Genomic DNA, 17506 nt, shown 5'->3' with positions numbered 1-17506 from the left:
CGGGATCCTGGAGCTCCTGAGCTTTACCGTGTAGAAGAGGGCGCTCGTCTCGGACGTCACCACCTTGGCTGGCAGCCGAGCAATACGTTTTCCTGCGAGAGGCATACCTGGTGGCCGAAGAAGCCGGAGAAGAGCACGGTCTGGTGATTAACCAGGAGCTTATAGCAAGTGCTACAAATCAGGTACTGTGAAGATCAAACGCGGTCGAAAGCAGCAGATGGGGATGAAGCCGCGAGAGCAAACAAGACAACTCAGCTACTCTGACCAAGCCGCTCCAAACCATCCATCCACGGGTATCCACGAATCCTCCGGTAGATCACACCAGAGTAAACCGGTTGTTTACTTGGGTCTAGCACCCACCTCAAGATCTTGCCGGCATTCTGGTCCTCAGTGTCAACAACATCCACCGCAGTTTCCTCCACTCTGCCCTCCTGTTTCGGGGCTTTCAGACCAGGAGCATCAGTATACCATGTGTACGCCCAAGACAGAAGCGGAGAGAGCGCCTTGATAAACAGCAAAGTCATCAGCATGCACAGCAATCCCCCCGGCACCGATGTGACTATCATAACAACGTTGTAGCGGAACAAAGGTGGCAAGACTGCAAAGCCTGCACATGCAAACGCCACGAGAACAAAGCAAATCGAGCCAACCAGCAGGCTTGCAGCGAGGAGCAGTGTCCACCTCAGCCTGTCAATGACACCCAAGTCAAACACCTGGGGCAGTGGGAGGATGCCTGCAACTCCAGCCAGTGCACTTGCCATTGCAAAGAAGAAGGAGAGGCTGTTGAAGATCCAGAATGCTTTCACTCCTGGATTGTTGATGGCCACATACTTGAGGTCATCCTCCTGCTGGCCGTGGTTCATGAGCTTCAGGGAGTATTGCAGAGGTGGGCTGAGGGATCCACTGTATGTCACACTTGCAATCAGAGCTGCCCCCACCAATATGGCATTGAGGGCATCTACAAACAGTTCCCGGTCCCTGTGCAAGTTGTCCAGGTACTGCTCCCACTTCAGGCTGTTGAGCAGAAAGCTGTTTTTCCAGGATTTTGGAGCATACCAATATGGTGCCTTTCCAAAGTTGTCAAATATGTCAACTCTACAATTCCTTGTATGGAGGATAGAGAGGGTGGTAGAGGTCTCCTCAAAGATGGTGGACCAATGCAAGGCAGTCCTGCCTGTGTGAGCTCCCTTGTCATTTGGGTACTCCAGCATCCCTCCAATCTTCCTGCTTTCTAAAAGATCTTCAACTTTCTTTACATGAGCTTTGCTCTTGTTCTCGTCTTGGTCACTGCCAGTACTTTCTGCTGTGTTTTTCACTTTCAGCCTTGTTAACCAGTAAGCCAGAGGGATGTCCTCCTCCAAGTTAGAGATGCTCATGTGGGCCAAATGTCTACTTCTCAGGACCCTGTTTAGATTCTCGTTCGATTCCTGGTCAGACCAACGAGCACTTGGCAGCAGGACTGACTTGATCAGATCGCCAAGCCCCCATCGACTGCATGCTGTAGCTAGGCTCGTGGCAAACCCGGATTTCCACACATCTTCACTAAGGAAACCAATCTTGAAAGCATCCACCAAAAACTGGCTGCTAGAAGCATATCTATTTAGTTGCTCTTTGCCACGACGATCTAGTTGGCTTAAGATCTGCAAGGCCCTGAACATTGGCTCTACATCGCTGGCTCGTGTTCTTCCCCTTGTTGTGTCCTTGGCATAGAATGCAGCCCATTCCAATATTCGTGATTCCTTGACTATTTTTAAAATGTAATCCTTAGCCTGCTCGTCCGATGAGAATTTAATGAGAAGTGATGCAAGCTTTTCATTTGTGTCACTATCTCCTAAAGCCGCAATGCAAGCCAATAATCCAGGCTCAAGTTTCTTGTGCTGCGCCTGAATACGGTTTAATACTTTCCAACACACCAAATCCGGCTCATGTGAGCGATGGGCTTCAATTAAATGAAACACCTGTTGCCACCTTTCAAAGTCCACATTCCCATTAAACAATCTTACGCTTCTTTCCAAGTGAGAGTCGACAAGCCAAGTATACTTTTTAGATCCTCCAATGACAGCCCAATGCCATGGCATAAGTCTTTCAACAGAATCCTCAGCAGTCAAATCGGCATTCCTGTTTATCAACCATTTTCCTGCTTCCTCTTTATCATTCCAAGCTGCATAATGCAGCGGGGTCAAGCCAGTCTTTGTTGCCTTGCTGATTTCCAGCTGCTCCCCTAGCTTCTCCTCCAAGAGCTCAAGAACCTCAACCTTCCTACCTTTACCTCTACAAGCAAAGTGCAGCATGCCAGTCCCCATGTTATCAGTCTTGTTTATATCAGCTTTAAGCTCGAGCAAACGCTCAACCATTTTAGTGTTGCCTCCTGCAAATGCAATGTGCAAAGGCGTCTGCCCCATGTTGTTAGTGCAGTCTACGTCCCAAGGGTCCCCACCTTCCTGCAGCTTCTCCACCACCATGTTCAGAACCGCAACATCCTGTCCATAAGCTGCTACATGCAAAGAGGTCTCCCCTGTAAACCTGCTGTCCTTCTCAACCAGTAGCTGGGCAAGACGATTATGCTCGACGTCAAAGTGCCTAAATAGAGGCTTCACCAGGTCCAGTTTCCCAATACAAAGGCAGCCATGCAAGACTAAGAGATGCCCAACCTCGGGAACTGTCAGCAATCGCATAAGCTCTTCAGAAATACCTGCTAGGTCGGTTGACAGTATTCTCTTGAGGACTTTCCTCATGATTCTCACCTGGAGAGGCTGACGCACCTTTGTCAACAGCATCAGTGGTGAAAAGCCAGCTTTGTTGAGTTTGTGAAGATTAGCACCCAATTTTATCAACAAAAGACACATGTTCCCACATCCTTCTGTCATAGCCACGTGAAGAGGCGTGTTGCCATCGTTGTTGACATACTGATCGGCGTCAAAGTTGGCTCCTAGCCGTTTAATCATATATTCGAACGTGCCATGGTAACCCCAAAAAGCAGCTACATGAAGTGGGGTATTCCCATCGTTATCAGGCCTCACGATGTCATCAATGCTCGTCGGAAGTAAAGTTAGCAAACGGGTAACATTTGTTCCATCTTGGAATGTAGCTGCCATGTGCAAGGGTGTTTCTCCTTTGTTGTTGCACAAGCCCACAGCTTTTAGATTCTTCTTCATGATTTGTTCAAGCAATACCTCAACAACCCCCGCAACGTTGCTCATAACAGCTGCATGAAGTGCAGTGTTGCCAAGCCCATCCTTTTTGAGGATGTCTCTGATGCTTCTGGGAAGTAAAGCCTTGACCAGTCTGAGATTCCCACTCGCGCTTGCCCAATGGAGTGCAGTGGTGGCACCATGGTCATCAACGAGATTGTGGATATCCCAGCCATTTTCTATCATGCTCTTTACTTTATCCTCGCAGCCGGGGTCACCCGGATTACCAAGGAGCGCTTCAAATGGTTCTGCACAAAATGAGCCACTTCAAAGCTAAGTATACACTTGTAAGAAGAGATCAAGAGCTCAAGAGACGAGATACCATCGAAATCTAGATCTTGCTTGGCTCCCTCCATTCTGGAAAGTATGGAAGCTACTCCACCTCGGTCGGAGCCGCCATCGCTCCCCCCTTTTCCCCTCTTTCGCGATGATCCAATGCAATCTTTTCGGCAATATCTGGAATTCCGGGGCGAGGCGACCTACAAAATTCCAGCCCCGATTCGACGAGCTACCACTAGAAGTCGAGTCGATCGAGATCCAGATCCTGGCGCTACATCCCTGGATCGATCGAGCCGGAAGAAATGAGGAGAACGGAAAATGGTTTGGGAGCTAGGGCTTAAAATATTTGAAGCTATGATAACTTGGAGACTTGGCCGCTTTGGACCACAAAACTTCTACACGGAAGCCCATGCTCCATGGAAGCTTCACATTTCGACGCTTCTAATCATCCAAGGGCTGGGATGTGATCTGACGGTCCAAACGCTTGACTACGTGACGGCATGGGTTTTGTAAGCAATAAGATTGGAAAAACGAATGGTGGTTGTTTCCTTGAATTTGACCGAAATCGTTCGGCTATCATCAAAGGTGTTTAGAAAGTTGCTAATTGTAGTAACTTTTGATTACTGGAGAAATCTTGGTGTTATTTTATTCAATATAATAAATGGATTCAATCTCGCAGATAACTAGTTTGCAATAATTGGAGTCAACTTTGATTTGCTAGCATTCAAGATAGTTTTGCTGGGTGGAAGGAATGTAAAACACCACCTAGGATTACTAGCACTACAACTTGTTGTAGAGTTTGATCTCATTACTAGCAGCTTTTAAATACAATATGTGCTGTCATAAGATCTCACTGATTTTATTCATCTTCGCTATATGCTAAATATTCGCGTTTGCAATCAAAACGATTGCAAAGAAAGCGATTGAGATTCTCAACCAGATTGACGAGTTGTTCAGGTGGATAGTTCTTGTACCTGTAGCAATCAGGATGCACATCAGTTTTGTCTCGGAGAAAAGACCAGCAAATACACTAACCTTCCAGACTTCCATAGGTCGTACAAACCTGTCCCTCGAATAACCAGCGTTGGATAGATTTTGAGGCCGTCCGCTCGAAAGGAAGGATTTTCAAAAAACTCGCGGAAGCTTTCCATGTCCCGTTCCATATCGACGTTTGGAAGGTTAGGCATCATATGAGCAACCACCTGAAATACATAATCAGCGAAAGAAGTTCGTGTAGGAAATGCCATCGCACCTTAAAGCCAGCGTCCTTGGCAAGGCAAAAGCAGTCGGCAACAGCAGCAACCGTATGGCCCCGGTTAGTATCTCGAGCGACATCTTCGTACGTGCTCTGCACCCCAATCTCAAGCCGCGCACAGCCATAAGACAACATCTGGCGCAAGTGAGGAGACAGACAGTAGTCGGGACGCCTGCAACAGCGAGGAAAACGACCAGGTGTGGAAAGAAACCACGCAAGCCTTACGTCTCAATGGTCAGTCCAATGCACTTGATGGCAGCATGCTCTGAGTATCTCACGGCTTCCTCCACATCTCGAGAAGTGTGACCAGACAGAGCGTCATGGAGATTCCGGATAACATAGTCGCGGTAGTCTGCTGGCAAAGACATGAAAGTACCTCCCATAAGGATATATTCAACCTGTGGCGATCACGTTTGCTCAGTGACAGAGAAGAAAATCCATAAACCTGATCACCTTATCCACGATATGGCCCAGACGCCTGAGTTGATCCACTCGACCTCGAGCCTGTATTTGTTTTTGCTAGCGAAAAAAGAAATGAAAAAGACTATAGAATTTACCTTGCTCGAATTGCTCTCATGCTCGTTGGTTCATACCCAGTGTAGGACTGTGTGCTATATTCGAAGTCCGAATCTGGGCCTCCCTGGCAGTAGACACAGATATTCCCAGTCGTGACAATGTGTGGGCACCGATGCGGCAATCCCAGAGGCAGTGCGCACAGGCTTGGCCTTGAGCCTGGGCAGGACGAGATCGCGCTCATTCTCTGGCAACGCCGCGATCATCTCCACGAGCTTTGGCGCTCGGGCAAGGCCGTAGCGGCGGCAAGCAGCGGATTGTTCTTCTGCACAGCAAAAGTTAAGCCATTTAATTCTTATGAGGCACATACATACCACCAGCAACTTCCACATTCGTTGTTGTCATCTTAGCCGAGCTGACTCTGTGTCGGTCCGCAGCCTCCACAAGAGCGACGCTGAGGTCGCCAACCGCCAGCACCCCACCAAATTCTAAAGCTCCCACCACCTCCGAATGAGCGATGCCTAGCGTCGCCCACTGCTCCTCCCAATCTTCCGAGATTTAGGTCCAGCCACAATGCGATTTTATACAAGCCCGAAAGGCAAGAAAAGCAGGATTCGCTTCTACATCGAAGCATTCTGATGCACGCTAGCAAATTCACTTGGATTAACTCCTAGCGTGAATGGCAAAGTTACGCTGGTTAACTTCGTAAACTTCTGCTGTTCTTCCAAGTCAAAATGCTTCTTGAATTATGTCAAAGAGGCGAGTCAACAGCGGTCAGCAGAGTTTGCCATGCGGCGAACTTTTATAAATTTAAGATGGATCAAGGGAAGAAAACAATGCCGACGTCTTGCTTTAATTTACCAGGTGGCACTTAGAATGATCTAGAACTTTATTTCTACACGGTTGCCTTGACGAGATGCTGAGCGTGAGCCTTGCGCCGATCGCGATGGGCTCCTTGGCTTCAATTCAATCGATGTCTAGCATAACATAGAGGGAAAAATAAATCGAACCAAAAGCGAGGAGTCTAAACGTAAGGTAAGTTTACCGGCTGGACCACTGGGGAGCTCCTGAAGATTTTGTTGTAGTTTTCTTCTCGGTTTAGCATTTCCATCTTGATTTGTTTCGACTCACCTGCGAGTAAGCCATCAGCCAATGCGTCTTTCTTGGAATCGCCAGCTTGTGATGAGGCAAAAGCAAGCAGAAATGACAGAGCTACAGCAACAGTTTGTGAAGCTGAAGGTAACGTCTCTGTGTGTCCTGTTGACAAGATTTTTACTTTGCTTTTTCCAGAGCTGCAGGAACGATTTGATAACCGAGAGTCGAAACCAGAAGATGTGGAGAGAATTACATACTTGGAGCAGCTGTACGTGAAGCTTCAAGAGTTGTGCGAAGCTAAAGATCTGGCGTACCAAAGACTTCACGGTAAGTTTTTTTCTTTGTGTCTTCTTGATACAGAAGAATGTAAAAGCGAAACAGGCTACCTTGCTACGGTTGAGATCTTGTTGGGGATTTTGGTATTGCTGTGCATGAAACGTGTTGCAGGCGTCTAGCTCGGTCCGGTATTTCTTTTCCAGTTGCTTTGCCATAGCTTCCTTGTCCTTGGAAAACTTGCACCGCTGAAAGTTGAAGCTGGCAGTACAAAGAAAGGAATACGTGCGGCTTAACTAAATTAAAGCTTACGCTTTCTCATGGCTCAGCCTCAACTCCTTCAAAGCAGATTCGCTCTTTATTTCAATCTCACGCCTGTTATCGCTTAAATCTTTCAGTTTTTGCTCCTGTAAGAATCAAGAGTGAGCGAGACGAAATGATGGTGATGAGCCGAACCTTAAGAGTCACCATGTTTTCCAGATCGGTGATACGGTGCATCAAGTGAGAGTTATGGGATTTAGTCTGCCTGGAGGAGTTAGAAAGAAGACAATATAAATAAGAGCAAGCCAACCTTCTCTGTTTCCTTTGCGTGGATCTCGTTCAGTTTTTGCGTCTCTGATCTATGGACTTCAGAAAGACGTTCTAGCCGCTTCTTGTGGTCGTCATGCAAGGTCAGAGATTCCAAGACCACCTTTTCAGTGGACCGAGACACAGCAATAGCCATCTCCCTCGCATGAGTTTCTTTGAGTTGAGTCACCTCAACCTCTGCCTTTTTCATTTGAGCCTGTGTTTTTCCAATGCGTTACATACAAGGAAATTCTGAAAAGCAACAGGAAATACCTCAAGAGCGTGCTGATGAGCCATTACTAAAGCATTTTGTTGCTGAACGACTACAACTCGTGTTTCATCCTGCTCACGCCTGAACCTTCTGCGCTCCTCTTCAAACTCAGCCTCAGCCTCCTCTATTTGCTTCTGATATTTCTCAGCTGCCACTCGAATCTCTTGTGCCTGTCATGCAGATTAAGTGTTTCTAGAGTATAAATTGAAAATGATTTACCTTAGTTTCCTCAAACGCGTTTTTAAGAGCGTCACGCTCCATCTGCAGAATTTGCAAAATTACTAAACAAGCAAAGAAGAAAAAAAAAACACAGGCCCAACCTGATGGTTATGGAGAGCAACTTCTATAGCGATAGCATGCATCTCGTTCAACTTCTGAATTGCGCATTCAGCTCGCTCATATTCGTCTTCCACGTTCTGATGGAATTCCTTCTCCTTCCTACAGTGATGACAACTACGACTATGAACGCGTCCTTGTCTTTTGTTTACTGTTCAAGCTTGGCCAAATAGCTTTGCAAAGCCGCCGCTTCGGCATTCTTCTCCGCAAGTTTCGCATCCTCAACTTCTCGGTTTAATGATTCGATGTCAGCAACCTTTTGCCTTTCTCTCGAACGAAGCTGAAAACTACCAACTGATTCAGATCAAATAAACACGAGACAATCTTCTTACCTCTTGAGCCAGCAACTCCAGTGACTCTTCCAGCTGTGTACCCTTTCGTTGAGACTCTTGAAGTTTTCGTTCGAAATTTAAGCACACCTTCACATCAGAACATAAAGCTCAAATCGTCGACCAGTTTCAGCGTACCAGTTTAAAATTGTCTTCACGATCTGTTACTTGGGAGTTTAGAGACTTAAGCTCATGTTCACCATGTACTTTCAGCGTCTCAATTTCAGCCTCGAGGTGATCAACCTGACACTATAATTGATATCAAAACATATGTTTCATTTGCTTACCCTTTTCTGATAAATATTTAAATGAGTCAGGTGTTTCAGTTGTTGCTCCTTCAGCTTAGACTGCAATCCCTTCCGGTGCTTCTCTCGCCGAAGTTCTCTCTGTAGAACACAAGAAGGAACAGTAATATAAATAAACAAGAAAGAAGAAAAGTACTACCGTTCGCGAAAAGTCTTCCTCCATGTTTTTCAGTTTCAACTCATGTTCGGCCACGCCAATTTTAAGCTTGACCTCCAGCCGTTGAATATAGTCTTCTTTCTAAAACACACGAATCAAATAATAAAGTTTGGACTGTTGATTATACTTCTGAAAGGCTTGAACGCAGCTGGGACGCTTCTTCACCAATTCCTCTCTTCACAGAATCTAGCTCTTGAATCTCGTCGTCCTTAACTGCTATGTTATATCGTTCTTTCTCGAGCTGTTGAGACAAAGTTCAATAACAACCTAAACACTTTCAGCAAACCTCTGCCAATGCAACGTCCAGCTCTCTCTGGGTCTTTGTTAAGGATGAGTGCAGTTGTTCAATCTGAAAAAATCAACGTTAGTTAAAAAATTTCTTCAACATAAAACCCATGCAATCCCCAACCTTGCAGTTATCATTACTGATAATGTCCTCTTTCTTCTTACTGCTGCTAGTCATCTTATCTAACTCGTACTTTAATCTTCGGATCATATCTTCCTGCCAAAACAAAACAAGATTTATCGAAAATTAGAAAAACGAAGTACTACCAGTTCAGCCAAGCTTGTCGCAGATGCATTCTTCTCAACACTGTAGAAGGCCACTCGGAAGAAAGAAAAAAATTATACCGGACAAACAGAGCCAGGAGTTTACTCTGCATGCTCGGACAACTTGTACATATCTGCAAGGGCACCTTTCAATCGCTCCTCCTGATATGGTGATCAACATGAAGCAATTGTAAATGTAAATAATTGGGACGTCAAAACGAGTAGCACCAAATGCCTGTTGTCTTCCTTCAGGACTTGGATGTCGTCTTCCAAACTAGACCTCGTCTGCAATCCTTTACGTGGCAAGATCATACAAGAGCGTAAGAACGATAAAGTAGGAAACCAAAGCAAGTTAGTAAAAACCACCTTCATGAGAATGCTTCCGCATGAGCATTCTCAATCAAGGAATTGGCCTCTCTGAAGCTTCCTTTCAGCATGGCCGTCTCTTGTGCTAGAGCTTCCCTTTCCTTCTAAACGACAGTCAACCTGTTCTGAATGGCTAGTTTCTGAAAAACAAAAAGCCAGTGATAGGTGAAACTGGACCAGATCATTAAATTCTTACTTCGGTAGTCAAGTCGTATTGTAATGCATCATAGTTTTGTTGAAGTGTAGACACCTTCTCTTCGTTCTCTACCTGCAAAAGTATAAAATTTTACAAATCGAATCAACTGACTAGCTTACCTTCAGCCGACTGATCTCCTCTTTGTAATAAGCTCGAAGTTGCTGAGAAAATAATCAAACCGAACATAATACGGACCAAAACACGTGATTAAGCTCTCACATCCATCAGGTCTTCGTGTGAAGCCTCTTGCTTCATTTGCTCTTCCTCTTGACGTTCAATCCGGGCCCGGAGTTCAGCCTCGTGCTTTTGCAAAAGAGCCTCTGCCTCGCTCTTTCTTTCAATCCGTTCCTTTCCAATCTGGCCGGTGAAAATCAAACAAAGACCGGCATGAAGTTGTCGTTCGTACTTAGCAACCTTACCTCTTTTTCGTGCAAAAGCTTTGCTTTTTCAAGCTCCTGAAAGCGAGCATTTAGCCAAATGAGAGCGATAAAAGAATCTTACACACATCCGAAAGACGGCTGATTGTTTCTAGCGTTGTCTGGAGCTCAGTAGTCGCTTTATCCAGCGTCTCCCTCATTAAAGCCATATTCCTGTTGCTCTAGAGCACCACATTCCCAGTAAGCATTCCTCCTCCTAGTTGCAAAGTGAAAATCATACCCCTCAACAAGCTCCATCTTTTGGTTGTGAGTCGCTTCCAATGCTTCTTGCCGCTCTTGAGATGTCTATTGAAGAAGAAGAAAAGAATTAAAACAAAAAAAATGGAAGGAACGAAGTTCTTACCTTCTTATAAGCATTGAGCTCATTCTCGGCCTCAAGTCGCACAGCCTGCGTTTTTTTCTTTCTTACTTTCATGTATCGAAAAGGAAGAAAAGAAAGAGAGAGGAAAACAAAGGCTCTACCTCGGCTGCGGCTTTGATGTGATCTCCCTCGACGCGATACTGCATTGCATCTCTAAAGAGCTCGAGTCGCCCCACAGTTTCGCGAAGAATCTCCTCAATCTCGGTGTCATGCTGGCTCGCCAAACTCTACAAACAACCAAACAGCCGAAATAATCTCCCATTCTCCCGAAATATCCATTCAATCAACCACAGATGGCGATCGATCGCACAGACCTTGTAGTAAATATCGGAATCCGACTCGGAAGAAGCGGTGAAATGCTGGAGCAGTCCCGTTAGCTGTCCCACCTTGCTCTTCACCTTTCCTTCGATCTCATCCCACGACTGGATTAGAGCGCCCGCCATCGCGCCAAGTTAGTTAGTAGCAAAACATTGGCCAAGAACCCTAAAAAGAATGGCTATGGTAGAAATTTCGCTTCTCTTTGAAAGAAGGCGCTAGTAGGGTTTGCGGATCCATCGATCGATGAGCTCCATTCTTAGCGAGGGCGACGCCGAGAGCAGCAGAAGCAGTCTAGATCGACGAGAGCCGCGAGGGCCGGAGGCTCTGGTGATCGCATTTCGGATATTGCGATCTCGGCCTTGCTGTGCACTGCGGTGAGTGTGATTTCGGTGGTGCGAGCCTTCAAGCATGGCCGCGATGTAAGTTTCTCTTCTCGTCCAACATCGAGCCTAGATGGATGTTTCACATTCGTTTCTACAGATATTTGAAGGATTCTTCGCTGCTACGCGGTAGTGATCGCGCTCTTCGTCGCTGTGGCCGAGACCGAATGGGAATTCTTCTTGAAGTTCTGGCGTGTAAGTTCTAGAATCGCTTTTCTTCTGCTCTTTCGATGTGATTGCTCGCTCGTTTTGTGCATAGGTTCTTGAGTACTGGGTTGGACGAGGCATGCTAAGCTTCTCTTACAAAATTTCTTTCTTCGCTCTTCTTTGCTAACGAGAGCTTTGTTTTGCAGTGTAGCAGTGATGACAAAGGCCCTATCAGATGAGCACAAGGACCGTGCTTATCAAGTGGTCTTTTCGGAAGTCGCTAGTGGAATGCTCCTGGGATGTGGTGCAGTTTACGTTGTAGGAGTGAGTATGCTTTTGTTCGTTTTCTTGGAGGTTTTACCACGGTTTTCTTGCATCAACTGGCAGGGCCTTTTGTGCATTAAAAAATTCAAGCGTTCCCGCATTGAAAAATCAAAAGAGCGCGAGAAGGCTGCTAAAGATCTCGAGGTATCTCTTGCGTAGATTTTGCGAATTGTGCTCTCATCTGGATTTGCAGGAGCTAGAAAAGAGAAGGGGTGAATTACAAGCCTTGCTCTCTGCAAGAGGTTGACGATTTATGTATTTTATGTAGTTTTACGTCTAAACGAGACTCAGTTTCTGGCATCTTCGCTATATGCTGATTTTGAGAGTGTAAGTTTTTAAATTTTAGTTCAAAGATGCTTTGCCTGCAGGTTTGCAGGCATTCTTGCTTACATTTTGCTTACAGAGCTATATCCAATTCTAACTTTGCGATTCTTCTTCTTCCTGCAGTAGCAGCTCTTGCGTCAGCTTTCTGAGATACGTGGCTTGTTTTAGAAGCTCGTGGCAGCAAAAGCCGATTGCTCCAATCGTCAACGCGGCTTCCGAATGCACTAGCTGGAAATCTCCGTAGATTTCTTCTGGGGGTGAGGTGTCGGCGTCGTCTTTGATGCTAGACTCTTCGAACTGATTCTCTATGTCTGCAGTATGCTGGGCCTTGCTTCTTTTTTGGCGCAGGGACTGATAAGTGCACTCGAAAGTTTTTGAGAGGCCAATTTGGCTTATCTTTAGTTGGCGAGTGACACCCCCAGTGAACAGTTTGCCTTCTGACCGGAAGTCGACTGTTGCGAGGCTCAGGTAACTCAAGAGCTCCGTTATCCTACTCTGACTCTCCCAGAGCTTGCTATAGATACCGTCATGAAACGGTGCGTGCCAGAAGTCAGGCTCTGCTCTTGCTTCAGCTGTAAGTTGTCTCAGACGTTCGACTCCATCTCTGATTGTTTGCTCCTTCTTTCTCACCTCAGGTATCGTTGCTTTAAAGCACTCACTGCATTCTATGCTGTGCACGTCAAATATCACCTGCATGCATTCCTGGATTTTATTCAAGTTAAGCTCGAGTTCCCTGCGTGCAAGTCTCACAGCTCTTCTGGAACAGATGAGTGCTTCAACAGCCATAAAAGCCCCCAGGCCAAGAACAGCCATTGCCATGCGAAGAACTGCAGAGTCTTGAACAATTCCGGGTCGCCTTCTTCCGAGGATTCCTACGTCGAGCTGGTTTCATGGGACGGAGAACTGGCTGTGACGGAACGGAAGAAAGCTGTGGCTCAATCAAGGACGCGGCCTTTGTCATCTCATATCCGGAAGGCTCTAGCTCGAGCAGCTCGAGAACTTCCAGAGGCTACCGTTCCTTACGAATTCTCCCAGCGGGCGTGTCACACACCGGCTGGGGTCTCCGGGATCCTGGAGCTCCTGAGCTTTACCGTGTAGAAGAGGGCGCTCGTCTCGGACGTCACCACCTTGGCTGGCAGCCGAGCAATACGTTTTCCTGCGAGAGGCATACCTGGTGGCCGAAGAAGCCGGAGAAGAGCACGGTCTGGTGATCAATCAGGAGCTTATAGCAAGTGCTACAAATCAGGTACTGTGAAGATCAAACGCGGTCAAAAGCAGCAGATGGGGATGAAGCCGCGAGAGCAAACAAGACAACTCAGCTACTCTGACCAAGCCGCTCCAAACCATCCATCCACGGGTATCCACGAATCCTCCGGTAGATCACACCAGAGTAAACCGGTTGTTTACTTGGGTCTAGCACCCACCTCAAGATCTTGCCGGCATTCTGGTCCTCAGTGTCAACAACATCCACCGCAGTTTCCTCCACTCTGCCCTCCTGTTTCGGGGCTTTCAGACCAGGAGCATCAGTATACCATGTGTACGCCCAAGACAGAAGCGGAGAGAGCGCCTTGATAAACAGCAAAGTCATCAGCATGCACAGCAATCCCCCCGGCACCGATGTGACTATCATAACAACGTTGTAGCGGAACAAAGGTGGCAAGACTGCAAAGCCTGCACATGCAAACGCCACGAGAACAAAGCAAATCGAGCCAACCAGCAGGCTTGCAGCGAGGAGCAGTGTCCACCTCAGCCTGTCAATGACACCCAAGTCAAACACCTGGGGCAGTGGGAGGATGCCTGCAACTCCAGCCAGTGCACTTGCCATTGCAAAGAAGAAGGAGAGGCTGTTGAAGATCCAGAATGCTTTCACTCCTGGATTGTTGATGGCCACATACTTGAGGTCATCCTCCTGCTGGCCGTGGTTCATGAGCTTCAGGGAGTATTGCAGAGGTGGGCTGAGGGATCCACTGTATGTCACACTTGCAATCAGAGCTGCCCCCACCAATATGGCATTGAGGGCATCTACAAACACTTCCCGGTCCCTGTGCAAGTTGTCCAGGTACTGCTCCCACTTCAGGCTGTTGAGCAGAAAGCTGTTTTTCCAGGATTTTGGAGCATACCAATATGGTGCCTTTCCAAAGTTGTCAAATATGTCAACTCTACAATTCCTTGTATGGAGGATAGAGAGGGTGGTAGAGGTCTCCTCAAAGATGGTGGACCAATGCAAGGCAGTCCTGCCTGTGTGAGCTCCCTTGTCATTTGGGTACTCCAGCATCCCTCCAATCTTCCTGCTTTCTAAAAGATCTTCAACTTTCTTTACAAGAGCTTTGCTCTTGTTCTCGTCTTGCTTTGATCTTCCACTGCCAGTACTTTCTGCTGTGTTTTTCACTTTCAGCCTTGTTAACCAGTAAGCCAGAGGGATGTCCTCCTCCAAGTTAGAGATGCTCATGTGGACCAAATGTCTACTTCTGTGGACCCTGTTTAGATTCTCGTTCGATTCCTGGTCAGACCAACGAGCACTTGGCAGCAGGACTGACTTGATCAGATCGCCAAGCCCCCATCGACTGCTTGCTGTAGCTAGGCTCGTGGCAAACCCGGATTTCCACACATCTGCACTAAGGAAACCAATCTTGAAAGCATCCACCAAAAACTGGCTGCTAGAAGCATATCTACTTAGCTGCTCTTTGCCACGACGATCTAGTTGGCTTAAGATCTCCAAGGCCCTGAACATTGGCTCTACATCGCTTGCTCGTGTTCTTCCCCTTGTTGTGTTCTTGGCATAGAATGCGGCCCATTCCAATATTCGTGATTCCTTGACTATTTTTAAAATGTAATTGTCTGATGAGAATTTAATGAGAAGTGATGCAAGCTTTTCATTTGTGTGGTTACCTCCTAAGGCCGCAATGCAAGCCAATAATCCAGGCTCAAGTTTCCTGTGCTGCGCCTGAATACCGTTTAATACTCTCCGACACACCAAATCTGGCTCATTTGAGCGATGGGCTTCAATTAAATGAAACACCTGTTGCCACCTTTCAAAGTCCACATTCCCATTAAACAATCTTACACTTCTTTCCAAGTGAGAGTCGACAAGCCAAGTATACTTTCCAGATCCTCTAATGACAGCCCAATGCCATGGCATAAGTCCTTCAACAGAATCCTCAGCAGTCAAATCGGCATTCCTGTCTATCAACCATTTCCCTGCTTCTTCTTTATCATTCCAAGCTGCATAATGCAGCGGGGTCAAGCCAGTCTTTGTTGCCTTGTTGATTTCCAGCTTCTCCCCTTGCTTCTCCTCCAAGAGCTCAAGAACCTCAACCTTCCTACCTTTACCTCTACAAGCAAAGTGCAACATGCCAGTGCCCATGTTGTCAGTCTTGTTTATATCAGCTTTGAGCTCGAGCAAACGCTCAACCATTTTAGTGTTGCCTCCTGCAAATGCAATGTGCAAAGGCGTCTGCCCCATGTTGTTAGTGCAGTCTATGTCCCAAGGGTCCCCACCTTCCTGCAGCTTCTCCACCACCATGTTCAGAACCGCAACATCCTGTCCATAAGCTGCTACATGCAAAGAGGTCTCCCCTGTAAACCTGCTGTCCTTTTCAACTAGTAGCTGGGCAAGACGATTATGCTCGACGTCGAAGTGCCTAAATAGAGGCTTCACCAGGTCTAGTTTCCCAATACAAAGGCTGTTATGCAAGACTAAGAGATGCCCAACCTCAGGAACTGTCAGCAATCGCATAAGCTCTTCAGAAATACCTGCTAGGTCGGTTGACAGTATTCTCTTGAGGACTTTCCTCATGATTCTCACCTGGAGAGGCTGATGCACCTTTCCCAGCAGCATCAGTGGTGAAAGGCCAGCTTTGTTGAGTTTGTAAAGACTAGCACCCAGTTTTATCAACAAAATACACATATTGTCACGTCCGTTTTTCATAGCCACATGAAGAGGTGTGTTGCCATAGTTGTTGACATACTGATCGGCATCAAAGTTGGCTCCTAGCCGTTCAATCATATAGTTGAACGTGCCATGATAACCACAAAAAGCAGCTACATGAAGTGGGGTATTCCCATCGTTATCAGGCCTCACGATGTCATCAATGCTCGTTGGAAGTAAAGTTAGCAAACGGATAACATTTATTCTATCCACGAATGTAACTGCTATGTGCAAGAGTGTTTTTCCTTTGTTGTTGCACAAGCCCACAGCTTTTAGCTTCTTCTTCTTGATTTGTTCAAGCAATACCGCAAGAACCCCTGCAACGTTGCTCATAACGGCTGCATGAAGTGCAGTGTTGCCAAGCCCATCCTTTTTGAGGATGTCTCTGATGCTTCTGGGAAGTAAAGCCTTGACCAGACTGAGATTCCCACTCGCGCTTGCCCAATGGAGTGCAGTGGTGGCACCATGGTCAAAAACGACATTGTGGATATCCCAGCCATTTTCTATCATGGCCTTTACTTTATCCTCGCAGCCAGGGTCACCCGGATTACCAAGGAGCGCTTTAAATTGTTCTGCACAAAAGGAGCCACTTCAAAGCTAAGTATACACTTGTAAGAAGAGATCAAGAGCTCGAGAGACGAGATACCATCGAAATCTAGATCTTGCTTGGCTCCCTCCATTCTGGAAAGTGTGGATTGCAAGCTACTCATTATGTTTGTTAGTTTCCTGGATTGTTCTACAAGCTCTGCACAACAAAAGCTAAGCCATTTGATTCTTATGAGGCACATACATACCACCAGCAACTTCAGCGATATCCACATTCGTTGTTGTCATCTTAGGCAAGCTGACTTTGTGTTGATCCGCAGCCTCCACCAGCACCCCACCAAATTCTATAAGCGCCACCTCCAAATGAGTGATGCCTAGCGTCGCCCACTTCTCCCAATCTTCCGAAATTTAGGTCCAGCCACAATGGGATTTTATAGAAGACTAAAAAGAAAAGCAGGATTCGCTTCTACATCGAAGCATTCTGATGCACGCTAGCAAGTTCACTTGAATGAATTTACTTGCCTAGCGTGAATGGCAGCCTGGAGTGGGCGACTGCTCGCTCGAGTATTCCACTCCAGAGGAGAAGGAAAAGTTCCTGGAGCTCATGAAGAGGGAGAAACTGGGTGACACGGTGGCGCAAGAAAACAAGAGGAAACAACGCAACCAACAGTAGACACTCCTCTTGCTCAAGAAAGCCAAGAAGGAACAACGCAAGCAACGACGAACGCGTCGGTCGTGCAACAAGACAACGACGAGGGAACAATGCAAACAACAATTGAAACACTTTGGCTGGCTAGCCAAGCCAAAGTGCATTAAAAGAACCAAACCTAGGCTATTAGCCTTTATGATCACCAATAAATCCCATCCACCTGGCCCTAGCTTATATACTGGTTTAGTGGCCTCAAGCCACGCCCCGGCATGTGGGATAGGTTTAATTCCACGTAATCCAGAGCCCTAACTTCTGTTTAGGGCTTGTTTTGACTCGCTCGTAAAGTTTTGCTGTTCTTCCAAGTCAAAATGCTTCTTTGAATTATGTCCAAGAGGCGAGTCAACAGCGGT

General features: G+C 46.7%; 7 protein-coding genes across 14 annotated transcripts in view; 2 read left to right on the top strand and 5 right to left on the bottom strand.

The window, feature by feature from the left end:
- The window catches only part of LOC112340858 (golgin subfamily A member 5-like), a 31416-nt gene extending 20458 nt beyond the window's left edge, over positions 1-10958 (bottom strand). The window contains exons 1-10 of one of the 2 annotated variants that reach the window (XM_024660005.1): positions 10795-10958; positions 10582-10707; positions 10463-10507; positions 10340-10404; positions 10188-10272; positions 10102-10137; positions 9902-10039; positions 9802-9843; positions 9683-9754; positions 9453-9626 (exon numbers count right to left, since the gene is read on the bottom strand). In XM_024660005.1, coding sequence (XP_024515773.1) covers positions 9591-9626; positions 9683-9754; positions 9802-9843; positions 9902-10039; positions 10102-10137; positions 10188-10272; positions 10340-10404; positions 10463-10507; positions 10582-10707; positions 10795-10923 — 774 coding nt within the window. In that variant the 5' untranslated portion in view covers positions 10924-10958 and the 3' untranslated portion in view covers positions 9453-9590. Of the gene's footprint in view, positions 1-9452; positions 9627-9682; positions 9755-9801; positions 9844-9901; positions 10040-10101; positions 10138-10187; positions 10273-10339; positions 10405-10462; positions 10508-10581; positions 10708-10794 lie in introns of those variants that run through there. The other variant, XM_024659998.1, reaches the window with a different exon arrangement.
- Positions 227-3787, bottom strand: LOC112340833. The gene is made up of 2 exons (XM_024659930.1): positions 3514-3787; positions 227-3439 (listed from the first exon to the last, which is right to left on the bottom strand). Exons 1-2 carry the CDS (start codon positions 3545-3547, stop codon positions 252-254), a joined length of 3222 nt encoding a protein of 1073 aa, XP_024515698.1. The 5' UTR covers positions 3548-3787; the 3' UTR covers positions 227-251.
- LOC112340874 (elongator complex protein 3-like) lies at positions 4363-5555 on the bottom strand. Its single transcript, XM_024660033.1, has 5 exons — positions 5283-5555; positions 5179-5229; positions 4951-5123; positions 4723-4897; positions 4363-4672 (listed from the first exon to the last, which is right to left on the bottom strand). Exons 3-5 carry the CDS (start codon positions 5106-5108, stop codon positions 4466-4468), a joined length of 540 nt encoding a protein of 179 aa, XP_024515801.1. The 5' UTR covers positions 5109-5123; positions 5179-5229; positions 5283-5555; the 3' UTR covers positions 4363-4465.
- On the bottom strand, positions 6013-9562 carry LOC9643280 (CAP-Gly domain-containing linker protein 1). Of its 5 annotated transcripts, XM_024659962.1 has the most exons (21): positions 9349-9519; positions 9227-9282; positions 9124-9163; positions 8981-9073; positions 8858-8920; positions 8699-8812; positions 8554-8652; positions 8397-8495; positions 8248-8352; positions 8113-8199; positions 7933-8060; positions 7765-7882; positions 7664-7705; positions 7447-7614; positions 7178-7390; positions 7063-7128; positions 6919-7013; positions 6720-6867; positions 6591-6638; positions 6284-6530; positions 6013-6215 (listed from the first exon to the last, which is right to left on the bottom strand). In XM_024659962.1, the coding sequence occupies exons 1-20, from the start codon at positions 9490-9492 to the stop codon at positions 6384-6386; spliced, it is 2073 nt and encodes a 690-aa protein (XP_024515730.1). In that variant the 5' UTR covers positions 9493-9519; the 3' UTR covers positions 6013-6215; positions 6284-6383. The 5 variants fall into 5 exon arrangements, with proteins under 5 accessions (XP_024515730.1, XP_024515714.1, XP_024515719.1 ...); XM_024659946.1 differs by having other exon boundaries at positions 6284-6867; positions 9349-9413; positions 9487-9562; XM_024659951.1 differs by having other exon boundaries at positions 6591-6867.
- Positions 10959-11041: 83 nt separating the features above from the next.
- On the top strand, positions 11042-12359 carry LOC9661392. The gene is made up of 7 exons (XM_024661055.1): positions 11042-11172; positions 11286-11373; positions 11438-11462; positions 11540-11649; positions 11713-11793; positions 11843-11976; positions 12097-12359. The coding sequence occupies exons 1-6, from the start codon at positions 11042-11044 to the stop codon at positions 11894-11896; spliced, it is 489 nt and encodes a 162-aa protein (XP_024516823.1). The 3' UTR covers positions 11897-11976; positions 12097-12359.
- A 108-nt stretch (positions 12360-12467) lies between these two features.
- On the top strand, positions 12468-13458 carry LOC112340879. 2 transcript variants are annotated; one of them, XR_002990335.1, is made up of 2 exons: positions 12468-12547; positions 12609-13434. XR_002990335.1 is itself a non-coding variant. In XM_024660039.1 (2 exons), exons 1-2 carry the CDS (start codon positions 12502-12504, stop codon positions 13069-13071), a joined length of 378 nt encoding a protein of 125 aa, XP_024515807.1. In that variant the 5' UTR covers positions 12472-12501; the 3' UTR covers positions 13072-13458. The 2 variants fall into 2 exon arrangements, 1 of the variants encoding a protein (XP_024515807.1); XM_024660039.1 differs by having other exon boundaries at positions 12472-12547; positions 12740-13458.
- LOC112340829 lies at positions 13264-17287 on the bottom strand. Of its 2 annotated transcripts, XM_024659921.1 has the most exons (4): positions 16696-17287; positions 16548-16646; positions 14863-16473; positions 13264-14811 (listed from the first exon to the last, which is right to left on the bottom strand). In XM_024659921.1, exons 1-4 carry the CDS (start codon positions 16733-16735, stop codon positions 13289-13291), a joined length of 3273 nt encoding a protein of 1090 aa, XP_024515689.1. In that variant the 5' UTR covers positions 16736-17287; the 3' UTR covers positions 13264-13288. The 2 variants fall into 2 exon arrangements, with proteins under 2 accessions (XP_024515689.1, XP_024515684.1); XM_024659916.1 differs by having other exon boundaries at positions 13264-16473.
- Between the last annotated feature and the right edge of the window lie 219 nt (positions 17288-17506).

This window comes from Selaginella moellendorffii, unplaced genomic scaffold, assembly GCF_000143415.4.
Source record: "Selaginella moellendorffii unplaced genomic scaffold, v1.0 SELMOscaffold_2, whole genome shotgun sequence".
NCBI lineage: Eukaryota > Viridiplantae > Streptophyta > Lycopodiopsida > Selaginellales > Selaginellaceae > Selaginella > Selaginella moellendorffii.
The sequence above is the reverse complement of the archived record's forward strand: the minus strand, read 5'-3'. Positions and strand labels throughout refer to the sequence as shown.

Coding starts and splice junctions, on each gene's coding strand:
- LOC112340833 (XM_024659930.1), bottom strand. CDS start 3,547: ATGGAGGGAGCCAAGCAAGATCTAGATTTCGATG. Junction 3,440..3,513: donor GCAAGATCTAGATTTCGATG/GTATCTCGTCTC, acceptor CATTTTGTGCAG/AACCATTTGAAGCGCTCCTT.
- LOC112340874 (XM_024660033.1), bottom strand. CDS start 5,108: ATGGGAGGTACTTTCATGTCTTTGCCAGCAGACTACCGCGACTATGTT. Junction 4,898..4,950: donor ATTGGACTGACCATTGAGAC/GTAAGGCTTGCG, acceptor TCGCTGTTGCAG/GCGTCCCGACTACTGTCTGT. Junction 4,673..4,722: donor CCAAGGACGCTGGCTTTAAG/GTGCGATGGCAT, acceptor TATGTATTTCAG/GTGGTTGCTCATATGATGCC.
- LOC9643280 (XM_024659941.1), bottom strand. CDS start 9,492: ATGAAGGTGGTTTTTACTAACTTGCTTTGGTTTCCTACTTTATCGTTC. Junction 8,061..8,112: donor TGGAGTTGCTGGCTCAAGAG/GTAAGAAGATTG, acceptor GGTAGTTTTCAG/CTTCGTTCGAGAGAAAGGCA. Junction 6,868..6,918: donor AGGCTGAGCCATGAGAAAGC/GTAAGCTTTAAT, acceptor TTGTACTGCCAG/CTTCAACTTTCAGCGGTGCA.
- LOC9661392 (XM_024661055.1), top strand. CDS start 11,042: ATGAGCTCCATTCTTAGCGAGGGCGACGCCGAGAGCAGCAGAAGCAGT. Junction 11,173..11,285: donor CGGCCTTGCTGTGCACTGCG/GTGAGTGTGATT, acceptor TACAGATATTTG/AAGGATTCTTCGCTGCTACG. Junction 11,374..11,437: donor TCTTCTTGAAGTTCTGGCGT/GTAAGTTCTAGA, acceptor TTTTGTGCATAG/GTTCTTGAGTACTGGGTTGG.
- LOC112340879 (XM_024660039.1), top strand. CDS start 12,502: ATGAAACGGTGCGTGCCAGAAGTCAGGCTCTGCTCTTGCTTCAGCT. Junction 12,548..12,739: donor GCTCTGCTCTTGCTTCAGCT/GTAAGTTGTCTC, acceptor CTTCTGGAACAG/ATGAGTGCTTCAACAGCCAT.
- LOC112340829 (XM_024659916.1), bottom strand. CDS start 16,735: ATGACAACAACGAATGTGGATATCGCTGAAGTTGCTGGTG. Junction 16,647..16,695: donor TATCGCTGAAGTTGCTGGTG/GTATGTATGTGC, acceptor TTTGTTGTGCAG/AGCTTGTAGAACAATCCAGG. Junction 16,474..16,547: donor GCAAGATCTAGATTTCGATG/GTATCTCGTCTC, acceptor CCTTTTGTGCAG/AACAATTTAAAGCGCTCCTT.